The sequence below is a fragment of the Propithecus coquereli genome, unplaced genomic scaffold, assembly GCF_000956105.1.
Source record: "Propithecus coquereli isolate 6110/MARCELLA unplaced genomic scaffold, Pcoq_1.0 Scaffold120, whole genome shotgun sequence".
Classification (NCBI taxonomy): Eukaryota; Metazoa; Chordata; class Mammalia; order Primates; family Indriidae; genus Propithecus; species Propithecus coquereli.
In genome coordinates this window covers 7902976-7930470 of record NW_012136081.1, presented here as the reverse complement: position 1 = coordinate 7930470, position 27495 = coordinate 7902976, and the positions used below count along the sequence as shown (strand labels likewise).

The 27495-nt window shown below is 61.0% G+C and overlaps 1 protein-coding gene across 1 annotated transcript in view; it reads left to right on the top strand.

The window, feature by feature from the left end:
* Window positions 1–27495, top strand: part of KCNQ1 (potassium channel, voltage gated KQT-like subfamily Q, member 1) — a 352730-nt gene that overhangs the window by 46693 nt on the left and 278542 nt on the right. The window contains exons 6-12 of the mRNA XM_012664952.1: window positions 353–431; window positions 994–1090; window positions 1753–1893; window positions 10927–11037; window positions 12078–12173; window positions 13503–13625; window positions 14533–14674. Of these exons, the coding sequence (XP_012520406.1) occupies window positions 353–431; window positions 994–1090; window positions 1753–1893; window positions 10927–11037; window positions 12078–12173; window positions 13503–13625; window positions 14533–14674 (789 nt within the window). The remainder of the gene's footprint in view (window positions 1–352; window positions 432–993; window positions 1091–1752; window positions 1894–10926; window positions 11038–12077; window positions 12174–13502; window positions 13626–14532; window positions 14675–27495) is intronic.

Below are 27495 nucleotides of genomic sequence, written 5' to 3'. Positions count from 1 at the left end.
ACCTCTGCACAGAGACGCTGCTCATGGGATCGGGGTCCCTCACAGCTTCCCGGGACCCTCCTCGCTCAGCGTGGCTCGATGGCCGGCCACAGCAGCCTGAGAACCGTGGCCCAGGCCTGAGGTTCCGTCCTGTCTGACTGCTCGCAGGGCCCAGCACGAGGCCTGGCCCGAGCTGGAGTGGGGGTGGGGGTTCCACGTGGCCAGGAGGGAAGGCTGGGTCTGTCCGACCCCCACCCGAGGTGTGTCGTGTCCTTGTCATTGCACTCTGCCCTGACCTGCCCTTCCCCCAGATGCGGGCGGAGGGTGTGGCTGGTGACGGCTGTGACAAGCTGCTCCCTCCCATGTCCTGCAGACCTCATCGTGGTCGTGGCCTCCATGGTGGTCCTCTGCGTGGGCTCCAAAGGGCAGGTGTTCGCCACGTCGGCCATCAGGTGTGTCTGCGCTGCGAGCTGCCCCGCCGTGCTGCCTGCCGCCGCGGCAGGAGGGGGCCGGCCCGCCACCAGCACCCTCTCCAAGCTGCGGTGGTCTCACACCCCGACCGCCTGGCTCTGACGTGCTCACCCTCCTTGGTCCCCGCTTCTCCCAGGGACAGGGAGCAGTGTGCTGGGGTGGCTGCGGGCCCCGGCCCAGCACTTCCTGGCTTCTGTGACCTGGGCGGTAACCTGACCATTTTGGGGCACAGCCTGCTCCTCTGAAACTGGGTGACCCCAGGCCCCCTCAGAAGGCGGTCTGGGGACCGAGGGATGTGGAGGTGCGTGGCCCCAGCCCTGACCCCGTGGTCAGCGGCAGATTCAGAGCCAGGCTGCGAGGGGCTGTGCTCAAGGGGGAGTTGAGAGGTGACACGGTCCCGTCCCAGTAGATGTGCAGAGTCCCCCCTCCTGGCGTGGGAGCCCGGCCGGGCCGGGACGCTCACCCCACCTGCGGTCTCCAGGCCCCAGCAGGGACGCCTGAGACCAGCGTGCCCCTCCCAGCCCCGCGCTGTCTCCCTCCCAGGGGCATCCGCTTCCTCCAGATCCTCCGGATGCTGCACGTGGACCGCCAGGGAGGCACCTGGAGGCTCCTGGGCTCCGTGGTCTTCATCCACCGCCAGGTGTGTGGTCCAGATGGGCGTGGGGGGCACAGCGCAGTGTGGCTGCACCAGGGTGGCTCTGCCCCAACGTGAGGACCGGGCGCCGGGGCACGTGCACGGGGCCTGGGATCCCAGAGCAGGCGCCCAGCCCGAGTCCAGGGGGGACACTGCCCCCACACCCACGGGGCCATTATCCCGGCCTGCCACGCTGATGACACGCCCACCTCCCTTCGAGCTGGGGACAAAGAACTGTGGGGCAGATGAAAAGACAGAAACATACAGGAGAAAAAATATCCAAGAGACTCAGAAACCCAAAACCAGGCAGGTCGAGAAAAACCCAGGGCAGACGAGGCCACTGACACCCTTTCCCGGGGCCAAGGCAGGCACAGGCTGTGAGGTCCCTGGCTCCAAGGAGCGGGGGCTGCACCCCACTGAGGCTCTGCTGGTCCCTGTCAGCTCTGGGTTCTGCCCCATTTTGGGGAGCGAGCCGGGCGGTCACAGGGCCGAGCCTCCCACCGGGCAGGGCTTGTGGGCGGTGGGTGGTTTTGAGGTCTGCTGTCCACGCGTGAGACGTGCTCGGGCCGGCGGGAGCCGTCTGGTAGGCGTCGTTCCCTCTCGGCCGTGGCGTTGGCGAGACGTCTGCGCGGGAGGCTAGGCTGACGGGTGTCCACTTGCTGGCCTAGGAGCTGGTGACCACCCTGTACATCGGCTTTCTGGGCCTCATCTTCTCCTCGTACTTCGTGTACCTGGCCGAAAAGGACGCAGTGAACGAGTCAGGCCGCGTCGAGTTTGGCAGCTACGCAGATGCGCTGTGGTGGGGGGTGGTAAGTCGGGGCCCGCGGGGGCGGGGGAGGTCCTAGGTTGAGGCCACCTGCGTGGGAGGCGGGGCGGTTCGGGGCCCGCGGGGGCGGGGGAGGTCCTAGGTTGAGGCCACGTGGGCCCGGGCAGAGGGGGCAGGGTGCGGGGCGCAGGCTTCTTGAGATCCGATGCCTCGTTGGTAGGGCTCCTGCCTGGGTGCTCACCCCCTTTGCCCACGTGTCTGTTCCCAAAGCCACGGCAGGCCCCACGCCCCACGCCAGCTGCTCTGGAGGCACCGTTTTGATGTCGACCATTTCGACGTTTCTAAAGCTTTCTTCTTTGAACTTGTGCTTCAAATGTGGGGTGGGGGGCTTAGTGTCTTGGCTCCTGTGTGGCTGTGGTCCCTGCCGTCCCCCGGGCTGGGTCCTGGGCTGCCTGTCCCTCCTCCGCCCATCCTGGGTGGTGCAGGTGTGGGGTGGGGGGTCAGGTGCGTGCCCTGTGTGTCCGAGGGTCTTCCCTGGCCCTGTGCCTGGGAGCGGGACTGGAAATAGCAAACAGAAAGCACCGTGGCGGGTGGAGAGGCCTCGGGAGGGAAAGGGGTCTGTTCCCGTGGACGTGGGCCTGTGAGCTCTGCAGCTGGCCCGGGCGGCAGCGCAGGTGTGGCCACGCCTGGGAAAGCGCAGCCCCGGGCCCGGAGGCCGCCGGTGCAGAGATGGGCTCCAGCCACCCGGGGCAGCCCGAGTGCTGTGTCGCTGGGGCTCCGGCCTGGGACTCATTTCCTGGGGCTTAGAGGATGCCGGCCTCACATTTTCAGGCGGGAGGCTGGGCCGCCAGCGTCCCTGAAGGAATTGGTTGCTGCCCGCACGGCCTTCAAATCCTCCAGAGAAAATCAGCTTTCGTATATTATGCAAAACCTTAGGGTCGTTTCCACAGGGAACACACGGACCCCAGCAGGAGCGGCTGGCTCCAGGCTGGAGGGCGGGGCCGGGGGGACAAGTCCGTCCGTGCCTAGCCCACCCCTGTGTCCGCGGCTGCAGGGGCAGGTGAGCTGCTGGGCCTGGATCCGGGCAGGGACGGCGCTGCCCCTGCTCTGCCCCTGCTCTGCCCCACGCGCTGCCCCGAGTCTGCTCCTCTGCTCAGCTCCAGGCCCCTCAGGCCCCCCGAGGACGGAGGTAGCAGCCGCGGGGCTGGGGCTGAGGAGAGAAGAGAGGGGCAGCCGACGATGGGGGGAGCCAGGGCCCGGGAGTGGGCAGGACAGCTCTGGTGAACACGTGGCAGCCGTGTCAGGCCCTGGCCTGTCTGTCCCTGAGGCCCCTCCAGAGAGGAAGGGCCACCGAAGGGAACCCGTCCGAGTGCGTTGGGTGGGGCGGGCTGTGCCCTGCGATTCCTGTGCCCCAGGGAGGGCCGGCGCCTGGAGGGGGTTTCTGACACGGGCCAAGTCAGCATGTTTTCTGGAAGCTTCCAACATGCCAGGCTGCTCAGGGAAGGCAAGGATGTGCTGACACAGCTCCCAGGTTGAGGCAGGCCCTGGTTTCGGCCTCTGCCTGCCCTCCTGGGGCCCGTGTCCCGTGTCCCCAAAGGCCCCGGCGTGGCAGGCCTGAGCAGGTCGGGGAGGCAAGGCGCTCGCCTGCAGGGAGCGGGCAGGGTAGGCCCGCGTGGGGCACAGGCTGCCCGGGTCCGGGAGGACCCCCGGGAGGGTGGGGAGGTGAGGGCCACAGCACAGCAGAAGTGAGTGGGTGACGGCCCGCGCAGGCCCATAGGCGGTGCCCAGCCTCCGTGCCGCCCTGCCCGCCTTCCTGGCTGCCCGCTGGAGCTGCGGGCAGCAGAGGCTACTCCCCAGCCCCCGCCCGTGGCAGAGCCGTGCTTCCACTCCCACACCTGTGCAAACATCCGCCCGCTGGCCGGGAACACGGCCCCTTTGTGCCCGGCTTGGCACCGGTGCCCCGGCCCGCGCTGTCAGCTGCAGTCCGCGCCTCGGCCACCGTGTGCCCTGGGCCGGCCATTGTTCCCGCCGGGCCCCGCGCCCCTGGCCGCCCTGGCTCCCCCCGCTCCGCCCCCCGCCTGGGGCTCGGGGGGCAAACGGCTCCCATTCAGCTGCCCCTGCAGCTGTCTGGGGGGAGCAGCTCCTGCGGCTTGAGTTATGGGCTGAGTTCCTGGCGCTCTGCGGACAAACAGAACTTGAGAAACGCGAGACGGGGCGGTCCAGATGGGGCTTCCAAGCCAGTTGCCAGTTTGCAGCTGCACCCTGAGCAGTCGTTTCCTCTCGGTTTCCTTTGTCCCGGCCTCCCTCACCCCCGCCTGGCCCACGCGGACAGACACGGGTGGGAGAGCCACGGAGAGCCACGTCTCGGCCGAGGCCCGCCTCCGGGCGGGGTGGCTTCCTGGTGGCCAGGCCGCTCCGATCTCCGTGCCGTGTCTGTCCCAGGCCTCGCCGGCACTCTGGACCCCTCACTCCTCAGACGTACCCTAAAACAGGGCTGGAGCTGCCACAACACAGCCCCTCAAACTGGTTGGCCTGAAACCAAGGAAAGTGATTTCGTCTGGAGGCCGGAAGTCCGAAATCGAGGTGTCGGCGGGGCCACGCTCCCTCCGAGGGCTCGGGGAGAACCTCTCTTTGCCCCTTCCAGCTCTGGTGGCCCCGGTGTCCCTGCGCTTACGGCCACTTCATCCCTTCAGCGTGTGCCTCTCTCCTCTCCCACAGGGACGCTTGTCATTGGATTTAGGGCCCCCCCAGATGGGCTGGGACGATTGCATCTCGAGATCCTTAATGACATCTTTGAAGACCCTATTTCCAGATAAGATCACGTTCCAAGGGGCCCGGGGGGCATGAATTGAGGGGGACGCATCCGGCGCAGGTTGTCCCAGGACTTGCTGGGCCTCAGTTTCCACAGCTGTCAGGTGAAGGTGCTGGCTTGGTGGCTGGGCGACCCCTCCCGTTCCCCTCCCCAGGGTGGAGACGCCAGCTCGGATGTGAGCCCTCCTTCACCCCCTGAGCGTGGCGCCCGCGCCTGGCCGCCGAGGCATTTGGGGAGGATTTAAGACTTTTTTCTTTGCCCTTGGAACAAAATGCGTTTGTTTGTGTTCAAGTTTGAGCAGAGGAAAAGCAGTTTTTGCAGACACGGGCTCCTCTGTTCAGGGCCCGGGGGTCTTTGCACACAGGAGGCTGCTGGGCTCTGTTTACCCCCCTGCCCCTGCGTCTAAATTTAGAATTGAGAGTAAAAAGCTGGAATCCCATCCCTACGTCTCAGCCACCTTTTAAAATAGAGTCTGACGGCTCGCTATTCGCTCGCTCCTCACCTGGAGGCTCAGACAGGTCCTGCCTCCCGGGGTCCTGCATCCTGGCCCGGCCTGCTCGCAGGGATGGGGGATGGGCGCGGGCTGGGAGAGGCAGGGGCCCCCCAGACAGTCACATGCGAGCCCTGTGTGTCTGTCCGGCGGGAAGAGCTAGTGTCAGGACTCCCTTTAGGCTGGGGAAGACCCATGGGCCAGGGGAAGCAGGGCGAGGCCCCCACCCCTACCCCAGCACGCAGACCCCACCTAGACCTGGGTCCTTCCTGTGAGTGGGGTTGCTGCGCAGCTGCGAACAGGGTCTGCAGGAGCCCAGCCAGAGAGCACTCCCTAAGGAGGGACTTTACAGCCAGGTTTTATAGGATGAGTAGGAGCCCACAAGGCAGGTCTGTCATCCTGTACCGACTGACCCCGGGCCAGGGACTGTGGGAATTCTGTGTGGACGTGGCAGGCCCAGGGAGGGTGGCATAAGAGATTAATTTCCTCCTGGGGTAGAGGGTGAGCCCTTGGGAGTCTCAGGGCTCAGAGACTTGGACAGAGCTTTCCAGCTACTCTTCAGCAGAAGGGAAAAGAAAGTTGCATCGTGAAACGCTGAAACAGGAAGAGGTGGGGTGACGGGGGCCGGACCTCCCACCCCGACCACTGACCAGCCTGTGCCCGGGCAGGTTACCCCACCTCTCTGGGCATCTGTGACGTGCGGGTGAGATAACACACCTACCTCTGTGGATCGCTGGCGTTCAGTCAGTGAACACGCAGAGAGCCTGGGGTGCCGGGCGCCCAGCCAGGACACGTAAGGCTGGTCGTAAAGGCTGGTCATAAATCTTGGAAGGACATTGCCAGCCGTGGGTCTCTTGGCATTCCCCAAAGCCAAATGCCAGTTGATGGCCTACGGAAGCTACTTCACACTAACAGGTTTGGGGCTGCTATGGTCCGGTCACAGTTGTCGGCCCTGCTTGTCCTGGGGTGGGCCCTGCCACTCCCCGGGCGTGCCTTCGCGGGGTGTGCGGCTTCGGCCTGTCCAGCCTTCTCAGTCCTGGACTCCGGGGACCCACAGGGCCTGGGCACAGCTGGTGGCTGGCGGCAGACCTGGTCTGGCTCCCCAGGCGGTAGGGTGGGTGGGGAGGCTACGGTCGGTTTTCTGGGGCAAGTCCCATGGCACCGGTGAACAGGCCTTGAGACTGGGGCAAAGCAAAGCGTCATTCTGTGCCTCGGTTTCCCTATCTGCTGAGCACGCAGATGGCAGCCTGCCTCCTGGGCTGACGTGGGGCTTGCTGGGAGGGCTCTGTGGGGACCACGATCCCAGAGGCAGCAACTGGTCCTCTTGCCACGGAGACTTCCCTCAGCGCTGGGGCCTCCTGGGGAGGCTGGGCCGTACCGTTTGCCAGTCCCCTGTCCGGGCCCAGAGTGTGGGGTCCACTCCGCACTGGGCACCGCCCGGGCTCCAGGCAGCCCTGGTCTCGCTCTCTGCGCTGTGGCTGGCACGGGGTGCTGTGTGGGTGGCCCCGTGGCGTGTCCCCTGAGGAGGTGACATCTGAGCTGAGTCCTCAGGATGCAGCCACTTGGGCCACCAGCACGTGGGGCCTTGAGCCCAGCGACGCTGCCGGGTGGACGTGCCCCGTGTGGCACCCGAGGCGCACAGCCTCGCCGGCCGCCTCCGTGTGGGGCTCCCGGTTTTGCTTGGGAAGAGGGGACCGAGGGGCACTGACTCACGCGGTGGCCTCGTGACGGCGCCGGGCACAGCCCCTCCCCCTCCCCCTCAGCGCAGCATCATGCGTCCTCACCCAGCCGGGATGCGGCGGCCTGCGCCACCCCAGGGCAAGGACGCGGGACCTGCCAGGCCCCGGGGCTCCAGGGTTTGTGAGATAAATTCGTGTGACAAGACCGAGGCCCCTGTGCATTCGTGTTCGTTTATTGACTTTTCGTCGCTGAAAGGAGGCAGGTTTATTTTGGGGTGTGTGTTTGCTTTCGTCTTTGCCCAGAGAGCGCGAGCCTGCCGACTGCTCCCCTCGGCGCCCACGTGGCAGCACCGGTCCCCGCGTGGCTCCTCCCATGAGCCAGGCCGTGGGCTCCTGGGCAGCCCCGTGCGGGGCCAACACTGGGTGTCCCCTTCGGAACCTGAGTGCCTGGCCCGGCGGAGCCCCAGGGAGGCCGAGCCTGCCGTGGCTGCCCTGGAGACAGTCCTGCCCCCGCCCGGCCACCTCCCTCTGTCCACGGCTTCCCCTCTCCCAGCTGGCCCTGCCCTCGGGAGCCCTGACAGTGACGCACAGGCGGGTGGAATCGCCCCACCAGGACGGTGTGGACCCCAGGTCACCCCACAGTTCCTGTCCCGGGCACGAGTGCCCCCATGCGGCCTGCGCCCTGGCAAAGCACCACGGTGGTCCGTGTCTCTCCGTTCGTTGGCCCAGGAGACCTGCAGATCTGCGTTCTAGACGGCGGCCGCCGGCACGTTCCCAGCACAGCGACCGTGAAACGGCCCGTCCCGAGCTGCTTGTGTCCGTGATTCGGGGAAAACAAGAAGCACTGTGGGGAGGGGCCGGTTCCTCAGAAGGGCGGTCGTTAACTTGACGAGGAGGGTCTGTGGCGGGGTCCGAGGGAGGCGGGAGGTCCCAGAGCCTCCGCGTGTGCCCTCCGCAGCGGGGCGCCCGCCCCAGGCCACTCCTTGGAGCCAGACTTCCTCCCGCCTGTGCCGGCTTCCGCTGACCGCCCAGAGCAGGCGTGGGCCCCGACCTGGCCACGACACCCCGGCTTGAGCAGTCGTGTCTGGAGAGGTGGCCTCAGCCCCTCCTTCCCCTTTCGTTATGGACTTTTTGCTTTAATTTAGATTTCTTAGAAAAGTTAAAATATGATACCTTTATTTAAAAATTAATCATTTTTAAATATTCTAAAATAATTTAATATCGTTAAGTGGTGTCAGGCGCTGCGCCAGCACGAGTCGTGTGGCTGGCGGAGGCAGCAGGTGCCCTGGTGCTGGACGCCCAAGGTGGCACCCCCGCCATTCGCTCCTCATGCTACGGCCTCACCCGAGCCTTTGGCGACCTGGCTTGTGGCACTGTCTGTCCCTGGCGGCCATCTCCGTGGGGAGGGGGCCAGCAGGCTGGGGCAAGTTAGCTGCTCGACAGGGGCTTGTGTTTGTGTGGGTCACATACTCGACATCTAATAAAACTGAGAAATTCTTTAAATGATTCCATGTTTATTAAAGTAATAGGCTCATATGTTTACATAAGTAAAATAATTTTATGAAAAGTTACATTTTCCAAAACAAAACAAAAAAAATACTGAAAGAAGAACGTACATTTCTGCAAGTTTCTGGGAAGTCTGGCTCCCAGGACAGCTGGGTTCCCGCACCTTCCTCTGTCTGGACGGCGACACGCGCTTCCTCGCGCTGGCGGGAGTGCGCGTGGCGGTGCTGTCGGCCACGCTTGCCTTGAGCCGGGATGGGCTCCTGCCCCAGGGCGTGGCCCCTCTGTCCCCTTCTCTCCTGGGCCCGGTCGTGTCCTCCCTGACCGGGCGCTGGCAGAGGGACGCCCAGATGAGTGGGGAGTGACTGTCCTCCTGAGAGGACTGAGCCAGAGGCTGGACTGTGTTTCCTCTCGGCCCTCTGGGCCGCGGGAGCCCTGTGAGCGCGAGGCCAGGTCCCAGCTCTGCTCAGCCCCTTCCGGGCCACCTTTGTGCGCTCCCTCTGGCTTGCTGTGGGCTCAGAGAACATTCGTGTGATGGGCAGGTGGACACGTGAATGCACCGGGAACCTCCCCCAAACCCCTCTGGGCTGTGATGCTGCCAGGTGACGGTCACCCCCCAAGGCAGGCCAGGCACAGGGTCCCAGGGGCCCCCCTACGTCACAACCCCATGTCTGCCCAGCACTTGCATGTGGGTGCAGGGCCCTGGGGAGGACACCGTGCCAAGGGGGGGCTCCAGGGCCCCCTCGTCCGCCAGCCCACTGTCAGCCCTGCCCGTGGCCCTGGCGTGGCCCTGGCATGGCCTGGCTTTACACTGAGGGTACCTGGGCTGTGTTCCGGGGGCGTGTGTGTGCGTGTGCGTGTTCTCAAGGTGTCTGGGCCCGAGTGTGCTCTGAGACCGTCAGGCTCAGACGTGTATTCCAGCACCCATTGTACGTGACCTTTCTGTGTTGTGTGAGCGTGATGCAGATGCACGCGTGCCTTCCTGTGGCCTTGGCATGTTGAGTTGCGTGTTTGTGTGTGTGTGTGTGTGTGTTTGGGTCTCTGCCCGAGCGTGGTAGCGGGTGTGTGCTCAAAGGGCCTGGCAGTGCGCACTTCCTGCGTGCACCACGCCTGCGTGTGGGGCGCTCGTGTCCCGGGGACGGCGACGCCGCAGGAAAGGCGCGTGCAGGCGGCGAGGGAGACGGCTTGAGAGCAGCCTCCGCAGAAGCACAGCCGGGCCCGGGCGGGTCCTGGAGGCGGCGGGTCTCAGCAGAGCCCATCCTGCCACGCCGCCTGGTTCCCTTGAGATTCAGACGTCGCTTCCCAAAGCGTTAGCGTGCGCGTCGATATAATCCAGTGCCACGCAACGTGGTCATTCCCGCTGCTCAGCAGCTCTGAGCAGTCGCATGTGCCGTGCGTGGCTCTGTATCTCTCTCCACGCGTGTGCGTCCCTGTCCAGCCGTGGCCCCCGGGCTTCTCCCCTCCCTGCGTCCCTCCTCCCCGGCGGCGGGTGGAAAGCACAGGGCAGCTCAGCACTGCACGGCCCCGGGAGGCTGGGGTGGCCGCCGTCGTCCTTGCCTTTGGGCGAATCGGTTAGGAGGGCCTCCTGGGCCCTGCCGACTGTCTGCGCTGGCCGCGGGCAGGGATTGACGGGCCTCCGCGCTGCTCCCAGTGGGAAGCCTCCCTGGGCCTGCGAGGGCCGAGCTGGTTGTCACGTGGCCTCGATTGGAGGCCCCACAGGGGTAAATGCCAGGCTGTCCCCAGTAGGGTGCCCAGAACAGGGCTGCAGAGACCTCTCACAGATGCAGGGACAGCCTGGGCCACCGTGTCTGCCGTCCCGGCGTGCCAGGCGTGAGTCCACGTGTCCACGGGATAAGCTGTGTCTCGGGGGCACCCGGCTACCCTCGCCAGGCTCACAGCGAGCTCCGCAGGGTCCTCCAGGCAGCTACACGGCCTGCACCATGGGGCCACAGCAGACCTAGCCCCAGCCATGGTGCGCTCCAGTCCTGCAGGTTGTCGTTTTGGGGCCGGCCCTGAGGCCCCAGGGAGCAAGCTTCAGCTGCCAGCAGGAGGTGGTGACAGCTCCGCACTGCCACTGTCCCAGCACGTGCCTGGGCGGGCGGCTCTCGGCCGAGGAGAAGGCTCGAGCTTCGTCTCGTGCTCTCAGAAAAGAGGAAAGATGAACCGTCTGGTGCCCCGGGGTGGTGTCAGGACGTGGCACGCCATCCGAGGCGCAGCTCCTTGTCGACCAGTGGCCGGCCCAGTGGGACCTCCCGGGTGGCCCCAGCAGCATCAGGGCCTGGGCCGTGCCTCCGGGGATGGGCAGGTGACGGGGCCGGGGTTGCTTGGCCACCATGCCCGGCCTTCTGTGGGGTGGGTGCCCGGGCCTGTGTGTGTGTGCCTGGCGGGCTATGTGCCACATGTAGCACCGAGGGTCGGGGTGACCTGCGCCGCCCTGCCATGGGGTTCCCGGGGCTTCACTGGGCCGCACAGTTTGTGCCTTGGTGGCCGGGGTCTCCAGGCGTCTCTGCTCATTGAGGGTGGGTTCGGCCAGCCGGTGGCCCTCCCGCTGTTCTGGGCCTGTCCGCTGCTCACCACTGTCCCCTCCTGCAGGTCACAGTCACCACCATTGGCTACGGGGACAAAGTGCCCCAGACGTGGGTCGGGAAGACGATCGCCTCCTGCTTCTCCGTCTTCGCCATCTCCTTCTTCGCGCTGCCGGCGGTAGGTGCTGCGGGGCTGCCTCGCTGCTCCGCGCGGCCCCCTGAGCAGACCCTCCCGCAGAGCCGGCTTGTTCAGAGCCAGGATGGTCCCTCCTTCCAGCTCGCCTGCTGGGGGCCCGGGCACGGCCCCTGCTCCCAGCCCTCTGGGGTCCGTCGTGGCCAGTGTGGGGCGTGGGCCTGCGGAAGGGGAGCTCCGCGTCACTGCAGCGCAGGACCTGTGCCCAGAGGGGGAGCAGTGGCCCTCACCGTGGCTGGGAGGGGCTTCGTTCCACATCCTTCGCAGAAATGTGTACGTGTGATGTGTGTGTACACGCATGTGTGTCATGTGTGTGGATGGTATGTGTATGTATCATGTATATACATGCACTGTATGTCACACATGTGTACATACGGTGTATGTGTATTTGTGCATGTGTCTGTATGCATATTCATATATGTGTCGTGTGTGCACATGTATGTTAAACATGCATGTACACGTGCACGTGTATGTGTTCATGTGTGCAGGTGTCACAGGTGTGCCCGTCTACCGTATGTCCATGTTGCGTGTATATGCCTATGCACCCGTGTGTAGGTATTAGTATGCATGCCTGTGTGCATGTCACAGGCACACGTACATGTGTGAACGTGGCACCCACGTGCGTGTGTGCAGCTGGATGCCCTGCACCGACAGGGAGCTCGCAGCTGCCGTGTGCGTCCTCTGTGCCCCACTGGCTGTCCTGGCTGAGGCTGCCGTCCCGTTCCTGGGCGTGTGCGGAGAGGCCAGCCCTCCCGCCACCCCCAGTCTCAGGGAACGGGTGGGGGAGGCTCTGGTCCCTCCGGGGGCCGGGCCCCTCGCTGGACGAGCCCTGGGGTGTGAGCTCTGTCTCCGTGCCGGCCCGGGCAGGCCAGGCGGGGTCACAGGTGCCGGCCTCGCTTGCGTGGCCTCCAGCCCGGACCAGGCCTGGCCTTCCCTCGATGGTGACCTGGCACCGCGTCCTGAGAGCTGGGTGCTGGCCAGCGGTGGCCCGTGTGGACCTGAGCCTCCGCTGCCTTCCTTCCCAGGGGATTCTCGGCTCCGGCTTCGCCCTGAAGGTCCAGCAGAAACAGAGGCAGAAGCACTTCAATCGGCAGATCCCGGCGGCGGCGTCGCTCATTCAGGTGCGGTGCCTGCGTGGCCCTGGTTGCCGTGGTCGCTGTCATCGCCGTTGTGTCCAACCCGCGTGTCCACCTGGGGGAACGAAGCCAGCGTTAGTTGGAAAGTCTTGCCCTTGCGCTGACCCAGCCGGCCTGGGGGGTGCTTTGCTCGCGGGCATCCGCCTCTGGGGCAACGGGGCAGGCACAGGGCCCTGGGAGCCTGGCTCCCTCCACAGCGGCCCTGCCGAGGGTCGCGCCCCATGGGCTGGGGACCAGGCGTGACTGTGGCAGCTCCACGATTAGACACGATGGGCTCTGAGGCTCCCTTGCCCGGGCCAGCCTTGGGGGTCCCGCCACTCTCCCAACTGCCCCTGCTTGCTGCAGGGCTAAGCCAGGGAGGGTGGAGGTCTAGGGCCCCTGGTGGCTGTCCTCCAGGTGAGACAGGCCTGGTGCCCCTGGGCAAGGACCAGCAGTGGACGGCACGGGCCACCCTCTGGGCCCACAGGGCAACCAGGGAAGGAAGTTTCTGCAGACGGTGCGAGCTGGTAGCCCTGAGCCCCGAGATGCTGGGCTCTGGTGGTCACCGGGCTCTCAGGGCACACCAGAGAACTGGGTTGCCTTCGATGTAAACAAAAACTCACTTAAGTGTAAGAACCGTCTGAAGACCGTGTCCCTGTGGGCCTTTGCTGCTGGCCGCTATGGGGCCGGGGCTGCCCTGAGGAGTGGCGGGTGAGGGGCCTACACGTGGGTGTTGGCAGGTGGGGTGGGCCAGCACCCGGCTGTGGACACGGCCCTCTGCCTGGCACAGTGGCTACGTGCCCCCCGGGGGAGGTCTGGGCCCCCTGCAGGCCTCGGCGTCCTGAGCGCTCTGCTTAGGCGGGGCCCGGTGAGGGGCGGGTGGCTGTCGGGGCCACGGCTCAGCCAGGGTCGCCGCCTCGCTCCTCGGGGGCACGTCCAGGGCCAAACGTCCGGTGCCTGCATGTCACACCTGAGTGGGAAGGAAGCACCAGCCGCGAGTGAAGTGGGGGCGCGGGGCTGGCGGGGCTGTGCTCCCGCCTCAGGCCTGGTTTTACGGCCCCACAGTGCCTCCTCTCAGGGAGACCATGAGTCAGGCCCATGAACCTGCCCTGGGCTCGCAGCGGGCAGGCCGCCGGCCGCAGGGCAGCGCGGCGGAGGCCCCGCGAGCACCGACGCTGCCCCCTGAACCGCGCGTCCTGTGAACCTGGGGCTCCCTCCGACCATACCACATCCACCGGGGGAGGCTGGACCTGGGGAATGGGACTCGGGCCGCAGCTCCCGCAGAGGCCCCCAGCGGATAGCTGACAGGTGACGGCCTCCCTCCTGCGATTCCAGACCGCGTGGAGGTGCTACGCGGCCGAGAACCCCGACTCCTCCACCTGGAAGATCTACGTCCGGAAGCCTTCCCGGAGCCCCGCTCTGCTGTCTCCCAGCCCCAAGCCCAAGAAGTCTGTCACGGTGAGTTGCCCCCCCAGCGGAAACACCGGGGCAGGGCTCCTGGTCAGTGGGGAGAGGCTGAGGAGGCCGTGCTTACAGCTAGGGGTTTGGGGCGCCTCTGCCCCTGGTGTTTCAGCTCTGTGTCCGGGCGCTGGGGTGTATGCCCCTGCTGGGTCCCTGCCAGCCAGTGTCCCCAGGCGTCGGGGCACATAGGACTGCCCGCCCCAAGGCTGGGTTCTGGCTGGGGCTGGCAGGGAAGCTGTTGAAGGGCCTTGCTGTCGGGCTTTGCTTGCTGGGTGTCGCGGGTGACGCGGGATGGGGCAGCGGAGCCGCAGCTCAGGGAAGAGGGTCGGGGGTCACAGGGTCTGGGAGTTTGGGCAGGCTCAGGGCAGGAGTCTTGTGGCACAGCGTGGGCAGTGGGCAAAGGCCGGGCTTGAGCTTGGCGGTGCCCCTTCCTGGCCGTGCACACGCCCTCGCTGGGGAGACCTGGCCTTCCTGCCCGCAGCTGCCACTGAGCCTCGGGCCTGCCTGCCTTCTGCCGGGACACCCTCCCAGGGCTCCACCCGGCCCACTCCCTCACTGCCGCCAGGCACCTCAGACGGGCCCTGCCGGACCTGGTCTGTGCCCCTCACGGGCTCTGGTCCTCCCCGGCCACGGCCCTCATCGCCATCCGTCTCACGCGCTCATCCGTCCACGCCTACCTTCTTCCCTGTCTGCTGCCCCGCCGGGCAGTGCGCTCACCCGCGGCAGCCAGGCCCAGCCCTCGAGGCGGCCCGTGCAGCTCTGCCCTGGTCCCGCGGAGGGCACTGGAGCTCGGCCGGGGCTCCCGGCCCCCGGCGCGGCACGCACAGCCGCAGGCGCTGTGAGGTCAGTGGAGGGCTTGGCCGAGGGTGCCCAGGACCCACCAATTTGTCATCTGCTTTTTTAGGTCAAGAAAAAAAAGTTCAAACTGGACAAGGATAACGGGGTGAGTCCCGGGGAGAAGATGCTCACCGTGCCCCATATCACGTGCGACCCCCCGGAAGAGCGGAGACCAGACCACTTCTCTGTCGACGGCTACGACAGTTCTGGTGAGGACCCTGGCACGGCGTGGTGGGTGGAGCTGGCCCGGGTGCTCTGCTCTGGCCCTGGCGCCTCGTGGCCACCCTGCCGCTGCCAGCGCCTTCTCCCAAGCACCCCCGCCCCGCCCCGATGTACACAGATCGCTGCCTTTTCTGGGAGGCTGAGCGAGTTTTCTCCTTGGGCTAAGGTCTCTGCTAATGAGGGATGCACAGAGGGTGGGGCTTCTAGAAGCTTCTAGACACTTTCTAGCTGCTTCCCGCTCAGTCTTTCCTGAGGAGGGGGCTCGCCACATGTTCTTTTGAGAGGGGAAGTTCAGATGGATGACAGGACGGCTGATGGAAGGCACATTGTTGAATCTGTCGCCGGGCTTCCTCCTGGCAGAGCCCCCGCGCTGTGCTGGGAACGAGGTGGGGTGACCTCTCCGGCCCGTGGTCGGGGAGTCTGGGGTGAGGGTGGTGGGGACGGGCCTGGAGGAACGATGGCGCCCAGGCTGGGTAGGTTGTGGGGGCCTTGCAGGGCCAGGGGGGCCTCACAACCCGGACTCGCCTCTTTCTCGCGGCTCACAGGGGGCTGGATGAGGCCATGCGCCGCAGGACCCGCGGGTTGCACTGTGGCCCGTTGAGGGTCTGGTTGTCCCCAGTCCTGAGCAAAGGGTTTTACCCACGTAAAAGCGGCTCTTTGACGGATGTGGAGAGGGAGGCCCAGAGAGGCTGGTGGCACGTGCTCTGCGGCCCAGGTGGCTGGACCGGGGCAGCCACGGTTGTGACCACTGCACGCGTCTCGCCAGCGGCTGCCCTTCCCAGGCCGCTGGCTGTGCAGACGTGAAAGGTACCCGTGGCGACCCTGTCTGGAGGGATCAGTCTCGCAGCCTCCTGGGCTGTGTCGGTGGGGCCAGGGCAGGGCAGCGGTCTCCCCGGCCACCCGGCCTCGTCAGGAGGTACACGCCGTCCCGCTGTTGTGGTGCCCCACTTTGAGAGAAACGTTCCATAGAACGGGGCTGCGAGCTGGGCGGCTTTGTGGGGTGTGCGGATCTGGGGACCTCACACTCCCTGGCTGTGGATGGAGGGTGGAGGCTCCAGGGTTGTGGCTCAACCCTCAAGAATTAGGAAGGGGTGGCCACAGTGGAAGGGACCCCACTTCTCCCAGGAGCTTTGACCTCTCTCTTGGGACGTCAGCGCCCACCTCTGGGGAACCATGACCCAGAACGGCTGGATTCCCTAGCAGCTCTCTTAAAACCAAACGCGGCGTTTTCCTTCCTCTGCGACCAGCGTGGGGAATTCGGAACGGCTGTGCTGTGCCCAGGACGGGGTGTGGCCCACGTCTCCCTGGGAGGAGCCCGTCTGCATCTGATGCTAAGGTCCCTTTCCCTGCCCTGCCAGCCGCTTCCGTCCCGGCCCACGCCGGGGACTGTGTCCTCGTGCAGAGACAGGCCTGACCAAAGGCTGGTGCCCGGTCACCAACGAGAGGTTCTGGCCAATGTCATAAACGCTCCTGCCCAGGGCGTGGACCCCCTGGCGGGGAGGAGGTCCCTGTACTGGAAACACTTGGCCCTGACAGTCCAGGAAGAAACTCGAGGCCGCAGGTGAAATGGTGGCCTTGCCCTCCCGAGCACAGGACCCCTCGTCTTCCCAGCGGAGAAGTGGGGGGACAGGCCGAGGGCACCACGTACAGGAGCCCACGTCCTCTCAGCTACCCGCTGTCGGTGGACCAGAGGCACCCAGGCCTGTGTTGGTTCCCGCTGGCCCAGTTTTTGCTGATCGAGGTCTCACCGCTCTGTCCCCCGTGACTCAAAGGCGTGTCGCTCCCGGGAGGCCCGACCCAGCCTGGAGGGACCGACCGCTCCTCCTGTCCCCTCGGCGGCTGTCTTCCAGGCGCCCCACTTGCCAGTCCCCTTGATGGCTGGGCCCTGCTGCCGCGCACTGCGGGCTGTGGGAAGCCGGGCCCTGCCTCAGTTGTGCTGTGTAGCCGGGGCCCGTGCGCGACGGAAGGCGGCCGTCTGCAGACGTCGCCCTCCCGAGCCAGGAGACGCGGGGTCCGGAGCCGGAACCGTGTGCCGCACCCGTCCTGCGCAGGAGGTGCCTCTGTGCTCTTTGGTCATTTCCGAGTCCGCCCCTCCCCCTCTCAGACCTCTTCCCAGGTCCTGGGACTGACCAGAGCATTCCAGGGCCTAGTAGAACATTCCAGCCTGTTGGCAGTTGACAGCGAGGATTCTGTCACCGTCTCAAGCAGGGCAGAGGTGACAAGCCCACACTGCTCCCACCCCTTGGTGCCCGCAGGCGGCCACACTCCAGCGTGTTCCTGGGCGGCAGACCCGTACCTGGTCCCCACGCCGCAGCGTGGGGAGGGCAGGAGTGTTCCAGAAAGGGGCCGTGGCCGTTCCCTGCGTGGGGCCTTCCTGGGCTTCCTACTGCGGAGTCCCCAGGCAAAACCAAGCCCCGGATTTGGCTCGGGCCGGGCCACATCTCGGCGAGCCCCTGGATGCGCTCCCCGCCTGCGCACTGGAGTGGCACAAAGGGTGATTGTGCCAACAAATGCCCGGTGCCCCCGCAGCTCCGGCTTCGGTGGTAGGACCATTGTCCCGATGCAAATGGGGGCTCTCTGTGCATGCTAATGGCAGGTCGGGCGTGGCCAGCGGGCTGGGGGAGGCAGCCTCGCGGTTTCCCGAATGCGGGGTGGTGTTCGGTGCCGTCCATTCAGCCTGTTCAGCGTTATTAAGCCGCAGGGCTGTCTGCGGAATGTTAATGAGGCACAAGTGGAGAGCGTCAGGCGCCCTTTGTGGAACGCTCCCACACGGAGGGGTTTTTTCCTTCCTGCTACCGTGAAGAGTCAGCCCAGCCGGGGCCGCTGGATTTCTGGAGCCCGAGCGGTTGGCCTGGCCCCCAGGGACCCAGGCAGCCCCTGCCCGCGGGTTACCTGATACTCCCGAGTACTCCTTGCCCTGGAGGCTCTCGGAGGGCCCTGGCGTGGGGAAAGGGGGTGCTGATCCCAGGAATGCCACTGCCCAGAAGGCCGCGCAGCCCCCGTTCCCACGAGACGCGGCGTGAGCACCCATGCGGGTACCAGACCAGACCTCGCCCGGCTGTGCTTTCCGGGAGGGTGAACGCGCAGGTCGGGCGGACGCCATCCAGGCCCCGGCTTGCGGCCCGCCCGCGCCAGCCCCTCTCGCTCACGCTGCAGGTGTGGGTCACGGTGCCTTGCAGGGGTGGGCTGCGGCTCGGCCCTGCTACAGAGGGAGGCCCCACGCCTGGGGCCACATGGGGAGGAAGGGACCTGGGAAGGAAGGAGTCCCCACACGTAGACGTGAGGACCCAGACCAACCTGCAGCAAGAGTGGACTGTGTGGTCCCTGCAGAGAAGCCGGGCTGAGGGGAGGAGCCAGCCCCCACCCAGCACTGCAGGCCCCGCGCTCCCCGCGACCCTCCGGCCCGGGGCATGGAGGTAGAGGAGGGTAGCTGCCACTGAACCACCGGCCGAGAGCAGGAGCGCAGTGAGCCCAGCCAGGGCTGGCTTCTCTGCAATGAAGTGTCACCAATGCCCACAGAGGACTCACGGGGACCAGGCCATACGCCTGCCAAGGGGGAAGCTCGGGGCAAGGCCCAGACACCTGCAAGGACATGGCGGCCGTTGTCGACGCCTGGCTGCTGCCCGTGGCATCCTGAGGACTCACTGTGCGGGCGTCAGACACTCGGGCAGCCTCCTGCCCAGAGGGACCAGGGGACACTGGCCATCCATGTCTCCAGGTCGAAGAGGCCTGGGCTAGAGCCACACGCTGACCATCTTGTCTCCCCGTCCCTGCCTCAGATCTAGCACTGTTGCTGTTCCCTCTTCCTGGAACAGTCTTTTCTCCGCCAGGGATTCCTGAAGGAGCCGTCCCTGCCAGGCACCGCCTGCCCCGTCCCCCTCCACGCCACTCGTCTCCATGGCCTGCGGCCCACTCGCCCAGGTCGCCCCATCTGCTCCTTGAGGGGGATTGACCCTCCCGAGCTGGTGCCGTGCTCAACCCGTGGTGCGCGTTGATGAAACACGCGTGGCCGCACCACCGCCCAGCTTTCATCCGACAGTCGTCATGGCAGGGCTGGCCGCCTCCAGGGCACCGAGGCCCTGGGTGGCCGGAGGGGACTTTCCCAAATCTGCTGGTCCCAGAGGCCTCCAGCAGGACACCTCACATGGGCCGCTCCGAGGACGCTGGGCTGGGAAGTCTCGGGTCTGTGACTTTGGGGTCGAGTAGCACGTGCCTTTCAGGGAATTAATTCCCGAGTGATTTGGGGGAGTTGCTTCGAGGAGGTGTTTTCTTGGGGCTGAGACCCATGGCCTCACCACATGTCCCCTGGCTCCCTGGTTCTCCATGTCTCGGGCGTCCTGTGGCCACCAGCTAGGACCCCCAGGCAGCTGCCACTCTCACCGTGGGCTCCAGGGCCTTTTCGAAGCCTCTGTATCTCCTGGGGGAACCTCCCCTATTTGGGGACAATGTCGCGACTGGCAGCGGGGGCACCGTGAAGCTCGTATAAGCCACATAGTCCCTCCTCTCCCCAGCTTCCACCCCCGTGCAGGCTCCAGCCGCCCGGCCGCCTGCTCTGTCCTGGCCTGTCGGCGGCTGTCCACCAGGGCCTGCTCCGCGTGGACCGGGAGCGGTTTCCCCGCCATCCCAGGAGGAAGATGGGTGGCGAAGTGGCGAGGGGCCTCTGGCTCAGCGCAGGCACACCCAGGAAGGCTTCCCTAGGGAGGCGACATCAGGGCTGAGCAGAGCTGGCCAGGGAAGAGGCCGCAGCGCGGGGGCCCAGTGGCGCCTCCTCGGGTCTCCACGTGTGTGCCAGGCGCCCTGGGAACAGCATCTGTGAAGTGGGGTTTCGCGTCGCCTGCCTCACTGGAAGGTGTGGGGATCACCCGCACCTGGGGGTGCTGCTTGGGTCACTGTCGTTCGCTACCGGGGGCTTCGGGCGTGAGGAGCCACACCGGGAAGTCCACAGAGCTGGGGCCTCACCGGCCCTACGCAGGGCTGGCCGTGGGTCAGCTGTGAGCCTTACACGTCCCACGCCCCCCACAGCCTGGTGGTGCAGATCGGGGCGTGGGGCAGGAGCAGGTCCGGGAGCACAGGCGGCAGGCCAGCCACGCGGGACCTGAAGAGGAGGAAGAGGGGCAGGGTCACCAGGACCCAGGGTCTGCAGCCGTGGGGACCAGGCGGAGAGCAGGACGGCTAGGGTGAGCCGGGAAAGGAGAGATGGTTTATTTTTGTTCCGTTTTCATCACAGCATTGCAGACAGGCAAATGCTGAATGCAAAGAATGACGTGTCTCAGCCCATACCCCTACTCTGCCGGAGGAGCACGCACCGTGTGCAGAGGTCCCTGGTGTGGCCCGGGGAGTGGTCGTTCCCCCTGGCGTCCCTTTGCCTCTCTGAGGGGTGGACCTTGCAACAGCCTGGGCCCGCACACTCGCCCTGGGCCTGCGGGGCGGTGCTGCCGCAGCCTCCTGCGTGGGTGGTGTGCATGGCGGTGTGCGTAGCGGTGTGGTGTGCTGGGCCGGCTGCTGCTCTGCCTGTGTTCTGGGTGGCTCCCACAGGACTCGGAACCCAGAGTGTGCCCTTCTCCGAAACCTCTCGGGGACCCTGACACTGTGTCCTGTCGCCTCCCGCCATGGCACAGCCGCCGTTGCCGCAGCGCGGGGTTTGCTTTCCGAGCAGCTCTTCCTGCCGTGTCCGCCGCGCCGCGCCTGTGTTCCCGCACGTCGGCCAGTTTTCTGTCTCATTCTGGATTTAATTTGCTTCTCCCTGGAGTCTGTGCTTCCTTCAGTGAATGTAAACTCTTCGTTTCTCTTTGTCTGTTTTTGCATTTTGCCTTTGCTCTCGGATGGTGGTTAGTTGGGGGCACGTTAGAGGCTGAGATTTGCATTTTCTCGGAAGGCTGGAGACGGAATGCCGCTGGGTCCTGGCTTCTGTGGATCGTCAAGCCCGTTTTTTATTCCTTTGTAGGTGACCTGTCCTGACTTTGAGAACCTTCCCTTTGGCTTCGGGGTTCAGTAGTTCATTACAGCGTATCGAGGTGGTGGATTATTTTTATTTATCCTGCCGATGATTTGTTGTGATTCCTGAATCTGAGGGTTCATGTCTTCCATCAAGCAAGGAAAGTCGGCACCACCGTGCCGCGGAATGTCCCCTCTGCGACGTTCCCATCCGTCCCCCGGCCGTCTCTCACGGTGTCGATCTCCGTCCCCCTGTGCCGCACCCGCAGCTTCTCCCGTCCGGGTCACCAGCTCTTCAGATGTATCTAACCCACCGCTTTATCCACCCGTCGAGACTTTGATTTCAGCGGCCATATATGTTTTTTAGATCTATACGTGTTTGTCTGGGGCTTTAATCGGCTTGATTTTAGCATCTTGTAATTTTCTCACATTTTACATCACAACTTTAAATTTTTAAGTCATTTGAACATGCTCATTTTGTAACCTCTATCCTATAATTTCATCATCTGCAGTTCCTGGAGAGTCTAATTCTGTTTACTGTGGTTTCTCCTGACTCTCGCTCATGGTAGCTTGTTTCCTTGTGGGTTTGTAAGTTTAGATTATGAGCTTGTGATCGGCAGATGTTTTCGTTTGTGGGGTTCCTATGTGTCCTGTCGGAGGGTACCTGCCTCTGAAGAAGTTGTCCCTTTGCCCATACAGGGTGACCCAGCGAACCAATCCAAGACCTTTTTGGTCTAAATTTATAGATCTGGGATTTTCCAGACAGTCCATGTGGCGTGGACAGACCCTCAGTCTCTTGCGAGAGCAAGCCCAAGTCTCACATGTTGAGAGGAAACTTTTTGTTTTATACTTCAGGAAAATAGGCCAAGAAAACTGAATTTCCTTTTTTTTTTCCTCTCTCTGCCAGCGCGTGGGTTCGTTGCGTGTGCTTCTGTTTTGCTCGGTTCAATTTGAGTCTCCCTTCTTATCGTCGGCCCACCTTCGCAGAGGCCCAATTTTACATACAGGCGTCCCAGTGCCAGGCCCTGCTCTCCTCCCCAGGGACGGGGCATCGACGTCCACACTGCGGTCCCTCAGCTGGGCCAACTCCCGGGACCCGCTGGTGTCAAGCCAGCACGCAGCAAGTGCTTCATTCTCGGCACTTAGGGACACCCTCCGTGTGGGGAGCTCAGCAGGACACGTGCAGGACACCCGCTCTGTTTCAGCAGGCCTGTCTGGGGACGTGCGGGGAGAGGACTTTCAGGGCAGCAGGTCCATTGAACTGCCAGAAACAGAAGTCTGCATCTTTGTGCCGGGCAGAGCTGTCCCTGACAAGGGACGCCAGGAGCCCCCTTGGCAGAGGGCCTGGCAGTGACACTTTGCACACAGACTCACAGGCTGGTGCCTGGAGATTCTGGGTCACGGCCGCTGCAGGGAGGCCCCGGAATCTATGTTTTCAACCATCCTCCAGGTGACCGTAGAGCAAGTGGTCTGCAGCCTGCACTGCTAATCCCACCCGTGCGGCCAGCACTGGGGTCGGGGAAACCAGAGCGGGGCTTCTGCGGCCCCCAGGCTTGTCCCACTGGTGCTGCCCCCGTCCCGCCTGGGTTGTTTGGGGCGAGAACAGGGTCCCCGGCCCACCCCTGGCATCTGAACCTCTGCTCCAGGCTGCAGGAGCGATACTGTCCACGGCTCTGGGGAGCACTCTGGTTATAACTTGTAGTGATTGTCCTGGCTGTCACACGCGACCCATGACAGCCTCAGGGTCCTCGGGGAGTGGTCCCCAGGCCTTTCAGGCTGGGGCCCCTGACTCATGGAGTGGGTGTGGGAGTGTGGCGGGCCGGAGGGGAGGCCGTGCCCGGCTCCTCAGGCACGCCCCGAGCTCCTGGACCAGAACCTCCTCGTAGGCCCTCGCCCAGCCTCTCGCTTCTCCCGTGTCTGCCCTTCCCTCTGGCCTTCGCTGCTGCCACCGTGGCGTCCTCCTCACTGTCCCTCCACCGGCCGCTGCTCTGTCCAGTCCATTCCGCGAGGCCCCGGAACAGGCTGGCAGGTGTGTCCACCTCAGACGGAAGCCCCCCGGCTCCAGCCTCCATCTAGCAGCCTCTGTGCAGCTGGCGATGACCTGGCCCTGTCTCACCTTCCCAGCGGTGCCGCCTTGGGCCTGCTCAGCCCTGCCGTCCTCGCCCACAGCTGCGCCTTCCCGCCTGGGCGCCGGGCACAGACGTCTGCCACCGCTGCCCACAGCTCCATGGTGAACACATGTCCTTTCTCGAATTTCTTCTGATTGGAAAAGTGGTGTATGTTTATTATCCAGCATATGGCAAATGCAGAAGAGAATAATGAACAAAGAACAATCACCTGTTGTCTTGCCACTCAGAGACAGCAACTGTCAGATTTGGGACATGTTATCCTCCCCCCGCCAGGCCCTGACGAAGCTACTCCCCGGGACGGCTCCGCACACAGGACTCGGTTTTATTCCTGCTTTTTTCACTTGTTGTGACATCATTGCCACATATCATTTGAAATTCTTTTAAAGCTAATTTTTGTTGTTTCTAGGCCAATATTTATACCAATGATTTTGTGGTTTTGACCTGCTGCGTTAGAACCTCTAGACTAGTGTGGAATCATTCTACCGTGGGGCAGCCTTTCCCAGGAGGCTTCCTATTTTGTTGGAACTGGATTCAGAACTTCACTGTTCTGAATGATGTTGCTGCTGGTGTTTGAACTCCTCCTCTGCAAAGAGGAAATAAAATCCAAAATTAGAGAATATTTGTATATTAATATATATTTATATTAATAAAAACGATAGTAATGAAAACACTTCATATCAGATCCTGTGAAGTGTTTTAAAGCGTTTAAAGTGCTTAAGTTACTGTTGATTCATAAATTGGTATTTCTAAATATGACTTTAAACTCAATAACCGAAAAGGAAAAAATAATGTGTAAAAGAAAGAAACGAATCCGCAGTTAGAGTTGGAGATTTTAATATGCCTGTGTCAAGAGCTGATAGAACAATTGGAGAATCAGCAAAGATAGATCTGAGTAATACTTTCAACCAAGCTCACGTAAGTAACGCTTATAGAATACTCTTCCCAGCGGTGGCAGAATGTGTATGGTTTTCAAGAACATTTACCAAGATAGACCATATTCTGAACCATAAAACAACTCTCAATACATTTAAAATGATTTCAGTGATCTAAATCTGTACTCTGATCACAATGGAATTAAATTACAAATCGACAACAAAGAGATCTCTGCAAATCCTCAAATATTTGGAAAGTAAGTAACATGCTTCCAAACAACACCGGTTCCAAGAAGAAACAAAAAGGAGAACTGGAAAATATTTTGAACTGAATGAAAATTAAAACACAAAATATCAAAATTTGTAGGATGCTGCTAGAGCAGTACTTGGAGGGAAATGCACCAAAACTGTGCGCACGTTAGGAAAAAAGTTCTCGAGTGATGGCCTCAGCTTTTCCCTTAAGAAACTACAAAAACAATAGCAAACCAAACCCAGAATAACTAACAGCAAGGAAATAATAAAGATTGAGGAGGAAACAAAGAAGAAACATAAAAACAATAGGAAAACAATTAATGATACCAAAAACTGATTTTTTTAATAAGATTAATAAAATTGGTAAGCCTTTACCCAAATAGATCAGAAGAAAAAGAAGACACAGATTATCCGTGTCTGGAATGAGATATGCGGCATCACTACAGGCTGTAGAGATAGTAAATGATAATAAGGGAATATTCTATACACCTCTTTGCTATTAAACTCAACAACTTAGATGAAATGAGCAAACTCTTGAAAGACATAAACTACTCAAGAAACACATAACCTGAATAGCTCTATAATTATTAAAATCCAAGTTGTAGTTAAAAATATCCTCCCCCCCCCCCGCCAAAGAATACTCCAGTACTATATGGCTTCACTGCTGAATCCTGCCCTACCTTTAAGAAAAAATAAAATCAATTCTAGACAATATGTTCTAGAAAGTTGAAAAGGGAGTATTGCCAAACTCTTAGGCCAGTATTACCCTGGTATGAAAACCAGCCAGAGACATTACAAGAAAAGAAAGCTATAGATAAGTATCCCTCATGAAGATAGATGCAAAAATTCTAAGCAAATTTTAGCAAATCCAACATTATATTAAAAGGATTGGCTGGACGCAGTGGTTCACGCCTGTAGTCCTAGCACTCTGGGTAGCTGAGGCGGGAGGATCGCTTGAGGTCAGGAGTTTGAGACCATCCTGAGCAAGAGTGAGACCCCGTCTCTACCAAAAATAGAAAAAATTAGCTGGGCGTGGTGGCGCATGCCTGTATTCCCAGCTACTTGGGAGGTTGAGGCAGGAGGATCGCTTGAGCCCAGGACTTGGAGATTGCAGTGAGCTGTGATGATGCCTCCCTGGGCGACAAACCAGACTCTGGGGGCTGGGTATGCAGGGGAAGGATCAACTAGGGTTCAGGAATATAAAGTTAGTTCGATATTGAAAAATCAGTCAATGAAGCATATTAACAAATGACAAAAGAAAAGTCATATGATCATCTCAATAGATGCAGAAAAAACATTTGATAAAATCCAACAGCCATTCGTTGTAAAATCTCGCAAGAAATAGAAAACAATAAAGGAGCTTCCTTAACCTGATCCACGTTATTGACAAAAACCCTGCAGTTAACATATTTAATGAAGAAACACTGATCTCTCTCCCTGTGATATCAGAAACACAACAAGAATGTCTGCTCTCACCACTTCTGTTCAACATTAAACTGGAGATTACTGCCAGCGGAACAAGGCAAGAAAAAGAAATTTTAGACATCCGGTTGGAAAAGAGGTAAAACTGTATTTATTTGCAGATGACACGGTTATCTATCCAGAATATCTGATGAATGTATGAGATGACAATTAGAACTAAGATGTGAGTTTAACAAGATGGCAAATACAGATTGATACAAAAAAATCAATTTGATTCCTACATGCTAGCAGCAAATCTGAAATTGAAAGTTTAAAAATACAGGTGTACCTTGTTTTATTGTGCTTCGCTTTATTGTACTTCACAGATTCAGCCTTTTTTTTTTTTTTTTTTTTTTATTTTACAAATCGAAGGTTTACGGCAACACCGTGTCAAACTGTCAGCACCGTTTGTTCAACGGCGCGCGTTCGCTTCATGTCTCTGTGTCGTATTTTGGTAATTTTCGCAACGTTTCACACTTTTTCATTATTATATCTGTTGTGGTGACCTGTGATCAGTGATCTCCGACGTTACTGTTGTAATTGTTTTGCGGCGCCCTGGCCCGCACCCGTCCGTGCAGGGCAGTGAGTATAACAAATGTGTGTGCTCCGACTGCTCCACTGACCGGCCGTCCCCCTGTCTCTCTCCCTCTCCTTGGGCCTTCCTAGTCCCTGAGACACGACAACATTGAATTTAGGCCAATTAATAACCCTACAGTGGCCTCTACGTGTTCAAGTGAAAGGAAGAGTCACATGTCTCTCACTTTAAATCAAAAGCTGGAGGTGATTTAGCTTAGTGAGGAAGGCACGTCAAACACCAAGAGGCCAAAAGCTAGGCCTGTCGCGTCAAACAGCCAAGTTGTGAATGCAAAGGAAAAGTTCCTGAAAATTTGAAATGCTGCTCCAGTGAAGACACAAATTATAGGAAAGCAAAACAGCCTTATTGCTGTTGTGAAGAAAGTGTGAGTGGTCTGGACAGAAGATCAGACCAGCCACAGCATTCCCTAAAGCCAAAGCCTAATCCAGAGCAAGGCCCTAACCCTCTCCAGTTCTGCGAAGGCTAAGATAGGTGAGGAAGCCACAGAAGAAAAGTCTGAAGCTGGCAGAGGTTGGTTCATGAGGTTTAAGGGAAGAAGCCGTCTCCATAACGTAGAAGGGCAAGGCGTAGCAGCAGGTGCTGATGGAGAAGCTGCCGCAAGTTCTCCAGAAGATCTAGCTGAGATCGCTGGTGAAAGCGGCTACACTAACAGAGTTTCAGTGTAGATGAAACAGCTTCTATAGGAGGAAGGTGCCATCTAGGACTTCCATAGCTAGAGAAGAGAAGTCAGTGCCTGGCTTCAGAGCTTCAAAGGACAGGCTGACTCTCTTGCTGGGGGCCAATGCAGCTGGTGACTTTAAGTTGAAGCCAGTGCTCGTCGACCATTCCGAAAATCCCAGGGCCCTTCAGAATGATGCTAAATCTACTCTGCCTGTGCTCTGTAAATGAAACAACAAAGCCGGAATGACAGAACATCTGTTTACAGCATGGTTTACTGAATATGTTAAGCCCACTGTTGAGACTCACTGCTCAGGAGAAAAAGATTCTTTCCGAACCATTGCTTCTCATTGACGGTACACCTAGTTGCCCAAGAGCTCTGATGGAGATGTACATGAGATTCATGTTCTCATGGCTGCTAACACAACATCCATTCTGCAGGCCATGGATTAGGGAGTAATTTTGACTTTCGAGTCTTATTATTTAAGAAACACATTTCATAAGGCTACAGCTACCATAGATAGTGATTCCTCTGATGGATCTGCGGAAAGTAAATTGAAAACCTTCTGGAAAGGACTCACCCTTCTAGATGCCATTAAGAACATTTGTGACTCATGGGAGGAGGTCAAAATGTCGACATTAACAGGAGTTTGGAAGAAGTTGATCAAGGGTTTCAAGCCTTCGGTGGTGTGACCGCAGATGTAAACAGCAGGAGAACTAGCGTCAGGAGCAGAGCCTAAAGGTGCGACTGAATCGCTGCAAATCCTGCTCAAACTTGAGGACCTGCTTTTTGGGGATGAGCAAAGAAAGTATTTTTTTTTTTTTTTTGAGACAGAGTCTCACTCTTTTGCCCAGGCTAGAGTGAGTGCCGTGGCATCAGCCTAGCTCACAGCAACCTCAAACTCCTG